General features: G+C 32.9%; 1 protein-coding gene across 2 annotated transcripts in view; it reads right to left on the bottom strand.

Annotated features, from left to right (window-relative positions):
• Positions 1-4509: 4509 nt before the first annotated feature.
• Positions 4510-16553, bottom strand: part of LOC113560838 — a 96056-nt gene continuing 84012 nt past the window's right edge. For both annotated transcript variants that reach the window (XM_026966939.1, XM_026966940.1), the window contains exon 2: positions 4510-5438. In XM_026966939.1, the coding sequence (XP_026822740.1) occupies positions 4720-5409 (690 nt within the window). In that variant the 5' untranslated portion in view covers positions 5410-5438 and the 3' untranslated portion in view covers positions 4510-4719. The remainder of the gene's footprint in view (positions 5439-16553) is intronic.

The raw sequence follows: 16553 nt of genomic DNA on the forward strand, positions 1-16553 counted from the left end.
TTTTTTATTTACTCCCATACCAAGAGTATAAAAGATATTATAATTTGTAACTAGTATATTTTTGTTCAAATCAAATGTAGAAATACGGCCAATTTAATATAAATAATCATAGATATATAACTACGCTATAGCCGAATACACCGAGTGTGTATGCTTTTATCCTTATTATGGACATATTATGTATTGTAACGTCAACTTGAAGAAGAATTCCTTGTGGTTAAAAGACTTCCTAATTGGTAATGAACTAATGAATAATGGTACATAGGTACGTGTGCACGGTTGCTCGAGTTTTCAACACCAGTAATCAGAATCTGTTATTAGTGGCATTACCAGGAAGTTTTTTTTTTGTAGGATAGGGGATGAAAATCAAATAAAGAAATGTATTTTCATTACATTTTTTTATTAATACCAATTTAAGTATCATAATATAAATAATTATGATAATACATATAAATTATTTTCTATTACATAGGTTGGTCTTGTTTTAGTTTGGTTTATTTGTTTCATTAACAATTAGTATTATTCTGCTATAAGAGAACCCGACCAATCTATTTGGTATGCCACAGACTGTTATAGTATTGTATGTTATCCGGTTTGAACTTAAAATTTTTTTTCAATCGATCTGTAGTGGGTTTCAATTACCCTTTTTTGTATTAAATTTTTCTTGAGTGTTTGGGTTGGAAAAAATACTTTAACTAAAACGTTATAATACCACTCGCAAATGTACCTATTATTATCTTAATTTATATATCTACCTCTGTTTATAGCTTCATATATTTTGTTTAAAAAATGTTTATAGAATCGCCGATAAAATAAGTATAGTTTAAATGTAATTAAGTAATAACTAAGTATTTTTATAAACAGTTTTATAGTTTTATAAAATTTATTATTATTTCAGTAGATATACTTAACTGTGATTCTATTTGTTAGTTTAAGTTTTAAAACTGAATTATTTATTAAGAGATTTTAATAATTCTTTCACTATTAATTATAATAGAAATCTATGATGAAAAAAACCGTAGATCACTAAATACTGGTCTTATAGTATAATATAGAATAATATTAAGTTTAGCTACAATAAGTTCTCAAACACTGTAGTAATGTTGATCTACTATTTCTCACATCACGTTCATTGCAAAAATTTATTAATGTGCATATAAAAATACAAATAATATAAAAAGAAACGTACTACTGAAAATCTGCAAAATAATATTTCGATTGTAATGTAAAAATTTCTATTTTGGCGCATCTTACACATTTTTACAATTTAAATCTTTTTACTACAATAGTTTTCTAATAATTGTTCAATTATTGTACTCTTAGTGGTTATGCGTGTTGTTTAAAATTTTTAAAATATTGTTTAAGTTATTAACCAAAACATTTGTGGAACATTTTAAACATTTTAAAATAATGTTAATACGCGCAAACATTTATCAACCATTTAGTTTATTAATTTAAAATGATATAAACGTCCGTTTTAAACCATGGCTCAATTTTAGGACGAAAAAGGTTAGGTAACGACATCAACAACAACAACAAAAACAATAATAATAACAATAACATTGTAATGTACCTACTATATAATATAACATTATAAAACTTATATACATATACCTATATTAATTAATAATTATTATATACTAATGGCAAACTAAATTTGATGAAAAAGTTTTACAGTAAACGACCGATTGTTTGAGCAGAAATAATGTGTAGGTTAGTACTTACATAATAATAATAATGTCACATGTGTATACATGTGCGGCAGGAATAGATAAAATATCATAATACGTATAATATATTAATTATATTTATGTATAAACTTGTGTTACATGTACAGAAGGTGAAATTGTACAGTTTGAATTTCGGGGTCTGTACACGCTTGTTTTGAATACCACTTTTTTATGCGTAATAATGAATTTACGGGGAAAAAATTGAGACAATTTATGTGGAACGTATAATACCTACGAGTATACAGATACGAGGCAATAGTAGTATAATGTGGATGCTTAAGGGTTTTTGTTCGCTGTGGTGTGTACTTGCAATGTATATTTTGTAGTTTTGTATGTGTGTACAATAATATAGTCTTCGGCGTTATAATGTATAGTACGGTGTTCCGGATTTTTTGTTAAAACTTTGAGAACTGTCTTACGTTATATTGAGTGTATGAACACGTCTTATCAAGCGCTTGGTCAAGGTTCATTCTAGGAAGGGAGGGGGGGTGTTTTAATTTTTTTATTGAAATATAACATGTGAGGAGTTTTATGCTTTCTCCATTGTACAGATAACAGTCTTTATGTTATTATTATAAAATATTCAAATATGAAATAGTATACCATTTGACAACATATTTTGTAAGATTCTGATTCATAAAGTACGTATATTTTTACGACCGATGGTGCCGAGAGGAGGTATTGAATATTGATGTACTCAAAACACATCCTTCGTTATGTACATCGTATCTAACGGTATAATGGCTTATATAATTATTACATTATTGATAAGTTCTAAAATTGTTATTTTAATGAAAAATAGATTCCCGCTAAGAGATTTTGGATTCCAAAAAATCCTTTCATATTATATAGAAATGTCTCGTAATGATTTTTGAGGTTTTCCGATGACGGGCGTTACTGCGGCACGCGAGACCACAGCGTTAGAAAATCAAAAACATTGCGTGTGTATTGTGAGGGCTTTCGGGGGGGGGGGACAACTCTTGCAGTACCCATACTTGGTATTGAGATATGTTTAAAATTAAACTTGTTGTTCCACAAGTCCTACATTCGTGAAACGCAAAATAGGTTTACGATTCCATTGAATAATATATGCGGGGCATTATCAAAGTTTGTATGGAAAACTCTCAAACACAGCAAAACACCATATAAGTATACCTATACAACGTTAGTGTATATATAAGTGTACATGACGACGATATGCTATTGCCTACTTAAGAGCCATACATTACATAATATAATATTGGCTATTGCAATGTATGTATATATAATACCTACACACAATACACAAATTATTACAATATTATATGTATCCACAATAAATTCGTTTGTCTGCATACACGATAACAACGATACTTCCGTACATTTAACAACAAAGTTTCGTGGGTAACGGATGAAGGCGGCAGCAGGGTTAGAAAAAAAAAATCGTCAAACCGAGAATTTTCTACCCTCTTTCATTTGCTGTTCAACCTCACCCGGCCTTTGTATTATAATCGCATTTACGCGGTTGTTGTGCGCAAACCACACACACTATATATATATATGTACGTGCTGTGGTATAATAATAAATTCACGTCACGAATACATGTATATTGTATACATATTATATTACAGTATTTCTTGTATACGCGTACTGAGTATACATATATATATATATATATATATATATTATGTATGTATTGTATACCTACACGTAGAAAACGGTCGACCTAAACACATTTTTTAAATTCTCCGGGAAAACAAAAGACGGTGTCGTCTCTCTCTCCCGCATCGCCCACATTCCCATCACTGTTGCAGCCTATTTCTGCGTGGGGATGATTATCCTCATATTTTGTTGTCCAAGGTTTGTGCGTGGTAAAGATCTTTTTACACTTGACGACAACCCACGCCGCTGACCTCACAATAAAGATCGTCTGCTTGACCTGAACACACACACACACACACACACACTCACTCACATACTTTGAATAACTATAGGTGTACGAGATAATAGACGGAAGCAACCTGTAGCCCGTTTTACTATTTCCTTTTTTTTTTTTTTAATATAATTGTAATTTAAGCTATATTATATTGTTTTAGATGCTTATATAAGTGGATTCTACATCTGCTTGTATTGTCTCCGTCTTACAAACATATAACATAGTAAATTTGAGTTCAGTAGAGTCGATTTTGTGATGTTATAGATTTATAAGAGCATTATAATTTATAACTGTTATCGTAAGACGGAGATAACATAATACGCGAGTGTAGAGTCCTCTTATAAAAAAAGTTCTAAAAATCCTAGTGGGCCTGTAAATCTCAGCGGTATTAGCCTCGCTCCACGTCACTCTCGCGGTAAATGTAACTATTCATAGTATTGTATATGGGTTAATCGTACGTGTATGATGCATTTTAGGAAATTCCTTGTCGCTCATCGCTGTCGCCCGTCACTTGCCAATGCGAACCAGATGACCTAATACACTAACCGACATGTCGTTATACTCATTATGTAGTATCCGTTTTCTGTATATTGTAGTGCAGAGGTGGCCAACTTTAATCGACTTGTGATCGACCTAAGAGATTTTCTAGGTTGTCGCGATCGACCAAATATAATCTCGTTTTTAATAGTTATTTATTGTTTTTTTCTAAACATAATTTTTATGTTCGCGGGATACACAAATATGTATATGGGTACAAATTTGCAAAAAAAAAAAAAAATATTTTAATTGTTTTCTGAAAAAAATTCAAAAATTTAAGAAAACGCGAAAGGGTGTGTCGCGTTCGACCGGTTGGCCACCCCTGCTGTAGTGGGTGCATTGGTAATATATAGATTTCAAACTCGGTCGGTTTAATTTACGAAAAAGTTGATAATGTATATATTTTGTATTATACGAAGCGTACGGTAAATTATAACGGTTGCAAGTTGTTTATTACGCGCTCGATATACATGGACCGGCATACAAATCCACGGGTTCGTGCACGTCGTTACGGCAACATCGTTGTGGTATGTGCGTCAGCGGAACAGGACGGCGCGCGAGAACACTTGGAAATGGTGCGGCGCCAGAACGGGAGGGCCGCCGGGGTCGTCGGCGGGCGGTGGCCGGAGCGTGGAGTACATCTTGACGGTGGCCCGGTGCCGGGGCAGGACGTCCGTCAGCAGCGCACAATCGACGGTTACCCGGGCCTGCGGGTCGGCGAATCCGTGAAGATAGCACGCGCCCGTCTCGCGGTCGTAGCGCACCGTGCCGGCGGTGTACGTGTACCCGTTGACCGGCGGTGCCGCCGTCGGCCGCGGTCCCGACGACAGTTCTTCCACCGTACGCGACACGTACGCCGCTTCGGGCGCGTAGTACTCGCCGGTCGCCGGGTACGCCGACGGCACGGACATCAGCTTCGTTTGTGTCCGCCTGGACTCGGCCACCGCGGCCGCACCGCCCCCGTTTTCCGGCCACCATCGCGGCGGCCGGCGCAGAAGCAGCTGTCGCAATCGCAGCCGCCGCACCGTCTCGGCCGTCGGCACGACTCGTTCGGCCGAACACAGTCGGACGGCGGAGGCCACTGCGCCGTCACTGTCCGCCAGGCCGGCCGCCGGCGTTGGCCGTACGTCTTCGGACAGCGTTCGCAACACGTTCTCGTCCATCGGCCAGTCGCAGTCGTCGACGTCATCGTCGCAGTCCCGATCGTCCGCTGCCGGTCGCTGCATGACCGCGTGTTTCGCGCCGACCGACGCTCCTGCGACAAACACAACAACAATAATAAATATCAATAGTTTATTTTTCGTATTATTTCTGTCGGACGACGCTATTGTTAAAACGTTACGGATGAAAATATCGTCCGGGGGTGGGGGGGGGGGGGTAAATGCAGTATCGCGGCCTTTGCGCGCGCGTTGTTCAACAACTGGCGAGGCCACGGGTCCACTGCAACCACATCGTCCGCATGCAGTGTATGCATAGTGTACGCGCGTAGTGTCTCGCGGTCCAAAATTCGAGTTCGACCCGACTCTGCAGGACATTTGTGCACACCGTGTCTTGCAGTGAGTTATGATGCGATACAATAATATTGTCGCGGCCAAGCGGAATACGCGCGATGAAAGCCGCACGACACCACGGACGACGGATAATATATACTCACACATTGCTGTGAGACCGCGAACCCGACTTTACACGATTTTAGATTGACTGAAACGTGTATTATACTGTTGTAGCGGTACTGTTGCCAAACGCCGTTTTCCCGTGGACAGCGACAGTCACTTCCCCGCCGCCGTGTATACAGTCAATGCTAAATACGTTATTCATTAATTGTTCAATGCGTTACGGGTGCGTGCCGCATCACGACCACAAATGATTGTGACTCAGGTAAATGATAAATATTTCGAGTGCGTACTACTGCGGTGGCAGGAATTTACGATATAATTGTATCGTCCGTTCGACGGGTGTAATAATTTATATAATGTTCACTATTTACATATCTCCGCTTTCCGCGGCAGAAGCATGTACCTACCCAATGCGTATGACAGAACAATTTAAGTAAACGATTCCATGACTGTATCTGCGAATACTATGTACCGTATGTTTGAACGCAGAAAATATAACACAATTAAAAATATCTCAAAATCAACCCTATAGCTGCTGTGTATTGCATAAATCATGTAATGTCACTCTCAATACCTACACGCACACACACATATATATATAAGCCAATATGTTTATATATTTATGTAATATACAATCTAAGGCTTTGCATTTTTTGTCTTATCCCTAAAAATCACCATAAACCCGGTGTCGAGGATTAAATATATATATATACACAGGTAGAGTGTAAAGCCATGTCCCTTCCAATATTTGCAGTCGTCTATGGTCTTAAACGAACGGTATTATATTGTGTATAAAATATAAATATATATACCGTGTAGTACGTATACCGGTATAGTACTCGTGCAGTCGTGTGTGAACAGGCCTGGTAAGCTTTACGAGCTTTTGCGAGTTTGATTTTTAATAATTTGCTTGTGCGGAAATAATAATATACGGTGTTGTAGGATTATAATTTATTCGTATTTTCAACTCTTCGCGTCAGTTTAATTAAAAATATTTTCTCTTTTATCAGCTATAATCGACGCACATAAGTGGATGTATTACAATTATTTGATTTCTTTAATTCCCGGACAATTATCATTTTTTTCCTATAATCATTTTATATCAATACCGGATTCATTTCGCCGGTCGAAATGCCGAATAATTTGCGTTCTATTGTAAACCGGACAATATACGTATATGTACAATGGACAGTGAACGGTATTCTCGAGGTGTAAACATCTACACGACACCCTGCAAGACCGCGCCGGACGGATAAGTATGGCCTCGCAATTTTTATGTTCGGCGGTACTCGCGGTCTATATGGTTATACATCATACTGTATAGGCTTCCAAACTCTTAGGATGTAAACCGGGCACGACGACGCATGGGCGCACTCGACGAATCGACGCGATTCCAACCGCCGCGGAAATGCAATGCGTATATGCACCAGCTACGGCGGATACGCAGATCGCTATACAAATCGAATAACCTACCCACGTGTAAGTAAGTACATAATCATAATAGGCATACGTGTATACTGTACTGTAAGGCTATTTTGGCGACGATGATTTCGAGGCGTTGTGATAGTTATATAGTGTTTAAATTGTCGTTATGGAGACGAGTGTTAAGACGCGTAGACCATATTATATGATGTATTATGTATTAAAATTAACATAGGTATGTATAATACGATAAATTCATTATGCGGATATCGCAGTGAAGCTCGCCAAGTCATTAATATCGAATCACCATAAACCATGCATAATAGGTAAAACTAGACGTCTGGGTTATCTCATTAATAAACTCAATGAAACGAGTCGGTAAATTATAACGAAACTTTACAGGGCGGCAAATATTCGCGAAACAATAACTATTTTCCCGAATGCGTTTATTCGGTATTGTATACACTCGTACTTAACAACCGCTTACGCAAAAACAGTTCTGTGCGTCTCTGTACCGCATAACACTATATAGTTTCTAATTATTTGTCTACGCATTTTCGACGAAATTGACGTCAATCGACGTACCGTTCGAGTGGAGCTGCGGTACCGGACACACGGTATTGTACAGGTGGGTATATTCGTAATAGTATATTATATACAACCATTAGAACCGCGCCTTACGCGCGTACAAATCGAAATCATAATATAGTCTAATTCGATTGTTATTGGGACGATAAACCCATTTTCTAAACGGTTATAAACGCTTACCTATGTATACCTGTCGGCCGTCTGTCTATGACGCCCACAGGTTTCTCTGTCTATTTTTTAGACTTGAAATTGTTGTCGATTGTTTCAATAATTATTTCCAATTACGCGCGTTTAACGATGTACGCACTCGAGAAATCCACTCGTAGTGGTCGCATACATTAATACATTACACGACATGAATTTTCGATGTGTAGCAATAATGCCATATTATTTTTATTTTATATTAATAATATCATATAATGTGGTAATATATGATTGTACACCGCATGATGGAACGTCGAGTGGAGTATATATATATATATACGACGGGCATTATTAAAGAATAAAGAGTTAATGCAAAACGTACGCAATTATGACAAGTGTTATTGTAACGTTTCGATCGAGTTAGTTGTATACACATTACAACGACGTCGCTTTCGAAGCGCATTAAGAAAAAAATATATATATTTACGTATAATAATAAATGAACCCATATAATATAATAATACCGAATAAATAATATCGCGTCGCGCGGGAAGGGCGGGTGGTATTATATATTTATGCGTGCGTAATTATTATGTGTATATCATGTGAACGATCGATATGCATTTTACTATACACAAGTATGACAATTATGAACATCGACTGTACGTATATTTTGAAAGTGACAAGTGTATATATTCGTGGTAGTTATATATAGTGTAATACTCTCGGCGTATAATAATATATTATGACATACGATCATTATGTGATCTGAATGCAAACTATACGCACACCGAACCCGGTCTTTATCCTAAAGATTTTTCCCCGTTGCTCTGCAAAGAATGATACATAGACGTCTGCCATTGATTAGTGTGTGTGTGTGTGTGTGTGTAACGGTCAAGAGCGAGGGGGGGGGTAGAAAAATTGATTTTAGCGGTCAATAAATATTTAATATTTTGATGACTTATGCGTCATAATACAGGAAGGAAGTATAGTGTATATATGTATACAAGAAAGCTACGAAAATTGAAAAGAAATACAATAATATTATGTATAGCATAATATTATGATTATTTTATTCTATAACTGCCTAAGCATAGTCAATACAGCGTTTTTGATATTTCTTATATCTATATTTTACTGTCCTGCAATTTGAAGGGTTCAACCGCCGGTTAGAATAAGGCGTGTTACCGCCTACTTCGGAAGATTAGAGATACCCGAAGCGGGATGACGAGGTTAATTTTTGGCTTAAACGGAACGTTGACCAGAACGGTCCAATTAGAGTTGACTTTTGGGAAAAAACTATTTAAGCAGTTTTTACCGAAAAGTTTCAAACGGCCCCGCAAATCACAAATAATAACACGGCATTATAATATTATTATTATAATACGTATAATGTACAGTGGGAAAATACTCGTTTGGATTCTGTAGTTACTGGTCCAGTTGACAGGTTTTTTTCTCCCACACCCCATTCTCTATCCCTAAAAGGTAATAGCAGTGTATAAATTATAAAGATTAAAATCAAGGGTGTATAATAAATTATTAAATTTTAGCCAAACGTGATGCCGAGCGGTTAATGATCGAATGAATTTGGCTTGAAAGGATCGTAATCAGCTTATATCTACATAGTTTTTAAATCCGTTTTTGTATAAATATCGTTTTAAAATTCCTCACTCCGTTTAAAATAATTCAATACGGGTACACAATATTATATAAATATTCTAATATATTAGTGATCCCGCCCGCCATTACTTCTGTCAATAGAAAAATTATCATTATTATGCTAAATTGAGCGTTGTGGTTGTTTTTTGCGGTAAAATGATTTTAACGATAATAGAATATTCTAATATTGAATGCCTTCGAATAAATAGTTATACCTATAGGTATCCAAAACTCCTTCTATTTTAATTTTGGTTTATGTTGTTTTACCCGTGTTGGCCATATATTGTTTTTAAGTATAAACATGTTCATACACGTGTCCTTTAAATTTGAACATGTAGATGAAATTGTCATATCTCACAATATTTGTCACTCTAAACAATGTCATGTGAAAGTATGAGTTGTATTTCCGAGTATTCTGTAAAAAGTGTTTCCGGTGTCTTAGCCACTAGAGTAAATTGATTATGTCTTTAGAGCAGGCCAGATGTGGTTTCTTTTTGAACCTTCTAAGCATCATAGTAAAAACACAAATGTATCATTGGATCTATGACAATACTGTGATGGATTCTGTAATCGTAATGAAATTATAATTATTATACGATGTTTTCTTGAGATAGATTTTCGTTCTCCGTCGATTCTGTGGTAACCGTTCAGTTTCACGTTGTGTTTCACACTTCAGGTGCTGCATCAGTTCTTGAAATAAAGCCCACACTTACAAGTATTCAACTCGTACAATTCTCTTTTCAGGACTTTCAGCAGCTCTTGAAGTACAGACTTTGATCTGGTCGGTGCATGGGTTTTTGTCTTGATTTTCAGATATTTCATTAGATCTAATGGCCGAAAGTCGTGGCACATTTTTGGTTGATTTTTTTTTTTGGCTGGCATTTCAAAAAATTGTTAGTACTTAACTATTGTTGAGGATGATACATCCAAAGAAAGTTTAGTTGTGTGTAATACAAATTTAATCAATATTTCCGAAATATCAACTTGACATAATATATTCACTTATAAATACTAATTATAATAATAATTAATAACTGTGTTCTATAATACGTGTTATCGGGGTAATCTATGAATCAAAGGTCATAAACCTCTTTTGGACAACGTGAACCATATTACGAAATATCACGTAAGGATCGGTCCAGTAGTTTTTGAGTATTTTAATTTTGGATATACCAATATTCATATAGGTATATAAATATAGTTGTAGTTTATCTTTGTATAATATTATCTTTGAATAATATTTGCGCGCCATTATAGGTTACACGTTTGCTACTATGTGTATATACATATTGTCATAGCATATCGTAAATAGAGAAAAAAGGGGCTTGTGTAAAAGACCTCGAGCTGACAACAACCATAATATATACTCTACGAGGATGAGACGAGATCGATAATTTGGCCACACAGACGGTGGTATATGTCATATGAGACTTCATATGAATATATTATGTATATTATATACTATACAGGTTTACCTATATTATATACTTATGTGCGCCTAATGATATAATATAATATTATTATGGAGTGATAATGTGTATATATGTGAGCGATATATGTATATTAAATTATTAATATATACCAACACGCGATGAGAGAAAGAGAAAAATTATATTATACAGATCATAATCATTATTGTCGTCGGCATTTTTCGTTTGGTCCTTATCGAAGTAACCAGTAATAAATAGAACTGCGTGTTATTAAAATCGTTTATATTTTCTTTAGTTTTTTTTTTTTTTTATCATGCCGTGTCATCGCATTTTTTTCGTTGTATATTATATATTATATATATAAACGGAAAAAAAAAACGTTTTAAGTAGTTTTACGTGAATTACGCGTGCCGAGTGACGAGAGTTGTGATGTATTAAATGTATAATTAAAAACAAAAAGTTCCAACGAGTGGGCAAATCATTAACCGTTTACCAGCGCAAGAATTAATGAATGAACCCTAATTAGTATTTTTAACGCGATGCACGTGATCATTATTAGAACTAATAACGCCGTTTTAACGTTATACCTACCTATACTTATAAATGTCTAAATAGGATCCGTGTACACGCTCCCAGAATAATATCAAAAACGAATGATTCAAAAAAATTTGTGTTTCGTACATAAATCACAATCTCACAAACCTGTTAATTAAAATAGTAATTTTTTTCACGTTACTAAAATATACAAAAATTAATATTAACGTCATCTTACTTTTCAATTTAGTTGTTGTTGTCACTGTCGTCACTGAGTCATACTTATTTTATATTTATTCTACGTTCTTGGATTTATTTGGTCATCATATTATAATATTATCCTAGCTAGCACACTCGGCGCTGTAACGTGAGTGCATACAATCTTAACTAATCGTTTTCTTAGTCAGGATGCAACTGACTAGTTGTGATCTTATGGAAAACTTGATAAATTATTGTTTTCATTTGTATCATTTTGTAATACAATAATAATCATATTTAACGCGTGTCAATCGAAAGTGGCCTATCAAAACTTAACTAAACCACTAAGGGAAAAATTAAAGATTTTAAATTCTAATCGGAGTGATGAATGTATTGGTTTTACAATGGTGTTTATTTTTTTTTTTTGTGGCTTACGTAACCTAGGAGCAGTAAAAATATCCTGATTTTCTACTTTTAGCATATTTTTAGGTAGTAAATTGGATCCAGTTGGTTTTTTAGGTGGTCAAAAGTAAAAGTATACATTTTAAACTCAATTTTTTATGAATTTAGATATCTAAATGAAAAATAACGACTGTTAGTGACTTTTGCTTGTTGTGATTAACAAAAAAATATTATACGTAGAGATTAGAATTTAGTATAAAAAATACTATAATTATCATTTTCTAGACAATACAATTCTCAAAATATTGAAATAATCTATGTATACCATGAAATTATTCACTTAAAATTTAACGGTTAAACTACACCAATCTACAGTGCGTCGGTATTGACCTTATAAATTAATAAATAAAATTATTATTGTATTATATTTTATAATATACGATTTGTTTTTCGATATAATTTAGTTTAATCTACCATATTACTAATAAAAAATAAAATAATGTGATAAATTATTGAAAAAATATTGCTGTATTTGAATTTTTGAAGTAATCAGTATAGATGACGGGCGTATAATATGATAAATATGTGTTGTATGTGCAACGATGACTCTAACAGCGAGCTGAATAATATAAATTATTATTATTTTTATTGTATTTAAGTAAATGATCTATATTGCTTTTTTAAATAAGTTTCGACTACTATAATACTATATTCGCTGTTAAAAATCATTCAAATAATAACATAACATTAATGATAGTATATTATGATTTAAATACATTACAATATATATTATACATTATACATACATTCTAAATTTGTTTTTCCAAAGTCAAGCTATTGGCATATGAAGGAGCAGGAATCGGAATTATATAATGACACTACAAGATAAAATAAATTTGATTCTAACTTCCCTTATATTATATTATTATTGGAAAAATTAACACTAAGTTTGTTTTGTCTAAATTGTTTAGTAATTTTTTATGTCTGTGTTTGTATTTTATAACCAGTACATTATTTTAATAATGTATATACGCATATATTATAAATGTGTATGGTATAATTATTAATTATTTAGGACATTAAAGATCATTCCAGATGAAATAAGAGAGTGTTCAAATTATTTGAAATTTAAATACAAACTAAAAAACTAGTTTTACAATAGTCTGTAGAAATTATTTTATTATTCAAAACTATTATTTATGGAAAGTTATACTAAAAGACATTTATTAAATAGCTTACTCATTAAAATTCCTAAATATTCAATTACTAAATGATATTTTATATAATTATGATTGTTACTAAACTCTTAAGTTCTTATTGTCCCTTCTATATCAATATATAATTGTGAATTTTTCCTTTTTAAATTGTATTCTTTATTTTAAATTTACTTTTTAGTTTATTTATTATATATTTAAAATAAAATCTAGATAAGTATTCTTGTTCTACGATAAGAGGTTTACCTCAGTGTAGAGCAAAGCTAGTAACTTCATATATTCATCTATTAGATTTTGTACACGCTTCTTCTACTAGCAATAAATAATAATTATTATTATTATTATTATTTGTTTTATTTCTAAGCATTTATTGGCTATTAATAATTAATATTGGTATGCATAAACTGAAAATAATTTAATTTGAATTGCAAATCGTATCATAATAATATGCCTACTCTAGTAGCTATACAGTCTACAACTACTACAAACACTAATTAGTAATTAGGTTATACTTTTACACTGCTCCAGGTAAAAGGTAAGTGGTACATATTTAAATATAATTGTCGTTATCAGGAATTAAAATGGATTAAATGGCAATAGTATTATTGAGAATAGACAACCAGTGGAGTAAATTTAAATACTGAAGATTGAAATAATAAAAACCCTAGCTACTTGACAAATGTATAAGTAACCCATTTTGAGTAACCTATACAATATATTTCAATCACGTAGTAGTCGTGCGTATACATATTAAATGTACAGAATAAATAATAGTCTCTAAAGTTACATTATTTTAAGTTATAACATTATTATTTAGGAATAAATTGTAGTTATACCTTTTATCTATATGATGCATGTATAGTACTGTAATTTGATAGTGTGTGGCGAGTGTCCTATATTTATAAATAAATATTGAAGATAACGATGAAATTGAAATCGGTTGTTTATTTTAACATCATACTTAATCATTACTATTTGACATTTATAAATAAAAATTACGAATAATTTATCAAAGATATACTCGTAAATATATTAATGATAAAACTTTTAAGGAATTTTAGTACATTACATAACAGTACAGCCAAAAAGAGAAAAGATTTCGGGGGCAAAGGTACGAACCCCCAGTGATCTCCCCCCCTCCGGATACGGTGCTGGGTATAGGTATGCACCGATAAACATATATTTCACTAAAAATTCTTTGTTGTAATTCAGTATAAGAAGAAACTTTAAGTTTAAAAAAAAATAAGTCATCATATTGTGTCATATTAACATTACATTTAGTAATGACTAAATCTTTAAAATACGTGTATATTATATCAACTAAGTTAAATATAATTTTGTAATATTATAAATGGCCTATAAGATTAATAATAATTGTAAAGTTATTTTGTTTACACTTGATATCATTATATCAACTACCAAATAAACGATATGTTGATTAAATGTTTAACTTTACAACTAATCGTATTTGTTGTTATAGGTACGAGGTACCTATTAGTAATAGGTACAAAATGGTAATGTGTGTACTTTGTTTCTAATTTGTTATATCTAGTTATATTTTAATAACAACAATAGTAGTAAGAGACACAACTCGTACGTAATAGGTTTGAGAGCAAGTCATAAAATGTACGTCTTCGCCGTCGCAACAACGTGAGTACCTAACGTGAGTAAGTGGATGGTTAAGTAGTGGATAGGAGGGGGAATTATGTTTTATGCTATATTTTCAACGTACATGAAAAATTGGTCATAAACAATATTGAACATTTTTGGTTGCAACTTTTAAACTATCTAACCAATATGCTTGCGGGTTATTCTATTCCCATCTGTACAATATTTCTGATCGATTGATATTTTATATGATCGTTAATGTTCTGTCGTTAGCTCTGTAGAGCTGAGAAATAAATTAACGCGTTTTTAAATGGGACAACTCTGACTTCTGTTAATGACGTTAATGTACTTGGTCATCTACGCTTTTTTTTACCTAGCTTTATGCCACTACCGCGTGCTGGATTATATTGTTATACACTATTCGATCACAATTACAAATGTTTACAATTCAACATAAAATAATAGTGACACATACATCAACAAAAACCAATTACTATAGTTGTTTTTAGATCAAATTAATTTAAAGAGCTAGATCCTAATTTGGTTACGTAATTACAATTTTTTACAAGTTTTGAATAATACTTCATTTGGATTTTGTTCTTTTTTTTTAATTTTTTTTTTTTGATAATACATTTTATACAATATATTATTTGGGTCAAAGATTTTTGATGTTTGTTTATCACGGAGTGGCAGTCGACACACGTAAACGGTGATAATTCAGATTGGTTTGATTATTTCAATGCAAGAAAATTAGTCATATACAATCATTTAATATCTGAAAATTTTAGAAAAAGTATCGAAATGTAGTTTCGATAAATTTACGCGGGTAAAAATATATGCGTTCAATTATCTTGCGTCAACTGACCACATTCAGCTTACGCGCATTCGAATTACTACGTTCAAATGACACGATACCGTGAAATACTTACTAAAAAAATATTTGGGACTAAACGAGTTAAGTATTTAAAATAATTAGAGACCCAATTATCAACAATTAGTGTAGTACCTACCTAAAATAATCTAAAACCCGAAAAGTGTACAGTCTGTAATCATTGTAGTAGTTGGGAGTTCTAGACTTTGGGACCCAACTTGGATGTGTATGTATCAATTGGCAATTTATTATTTAAAGAAACATTTATATATTACAGTAAAATAAAATGTAATTAACATAAAAAAATAATAGATTCCCTCCAAATGGTTTGTATTTTTAATTAAAATTGAATTGGTATTTAACTACGAATTAATTATCACTAATAAGTTACCAGTAAAAAAGTTTATTTTTAATAAATAAAAACTTGATGAATAACTTTTTGTTTACTTTTGGTCTCTAAAGAAATAAAATAAAACATATTATTAATATGATTATAAAAATTAAATAAAACATTAAAAATGTTGTGGTCGAGTATTTATTGTATTATATCATGTTGATACATGTACCAGTGCATACCTATAATAATACGTTGACAAGATAAACTGTTTTGTTTTAAGACGATTACCTATAACCTACAAAAATAAAAATAAAAATTTAGGCGCTGAATATCAAGTAGTTTCCTCA

The sequence above is a fragment of the Rhopalosiphum maidis genome, chromosome 1, assembly GCF_003676215.2.
Source record: "Rhopalosiphum maidis isolate BTI-1 chromosome 1, ASM367621v3, whole genome shotgun sequence".
Lineage (NCBI taxonomy): Eukaryota > Metazoa > Arthropoda > Insecta > Hemiptera > Aphididae > Rhopalosiphum > Rhopalosiphum maidis.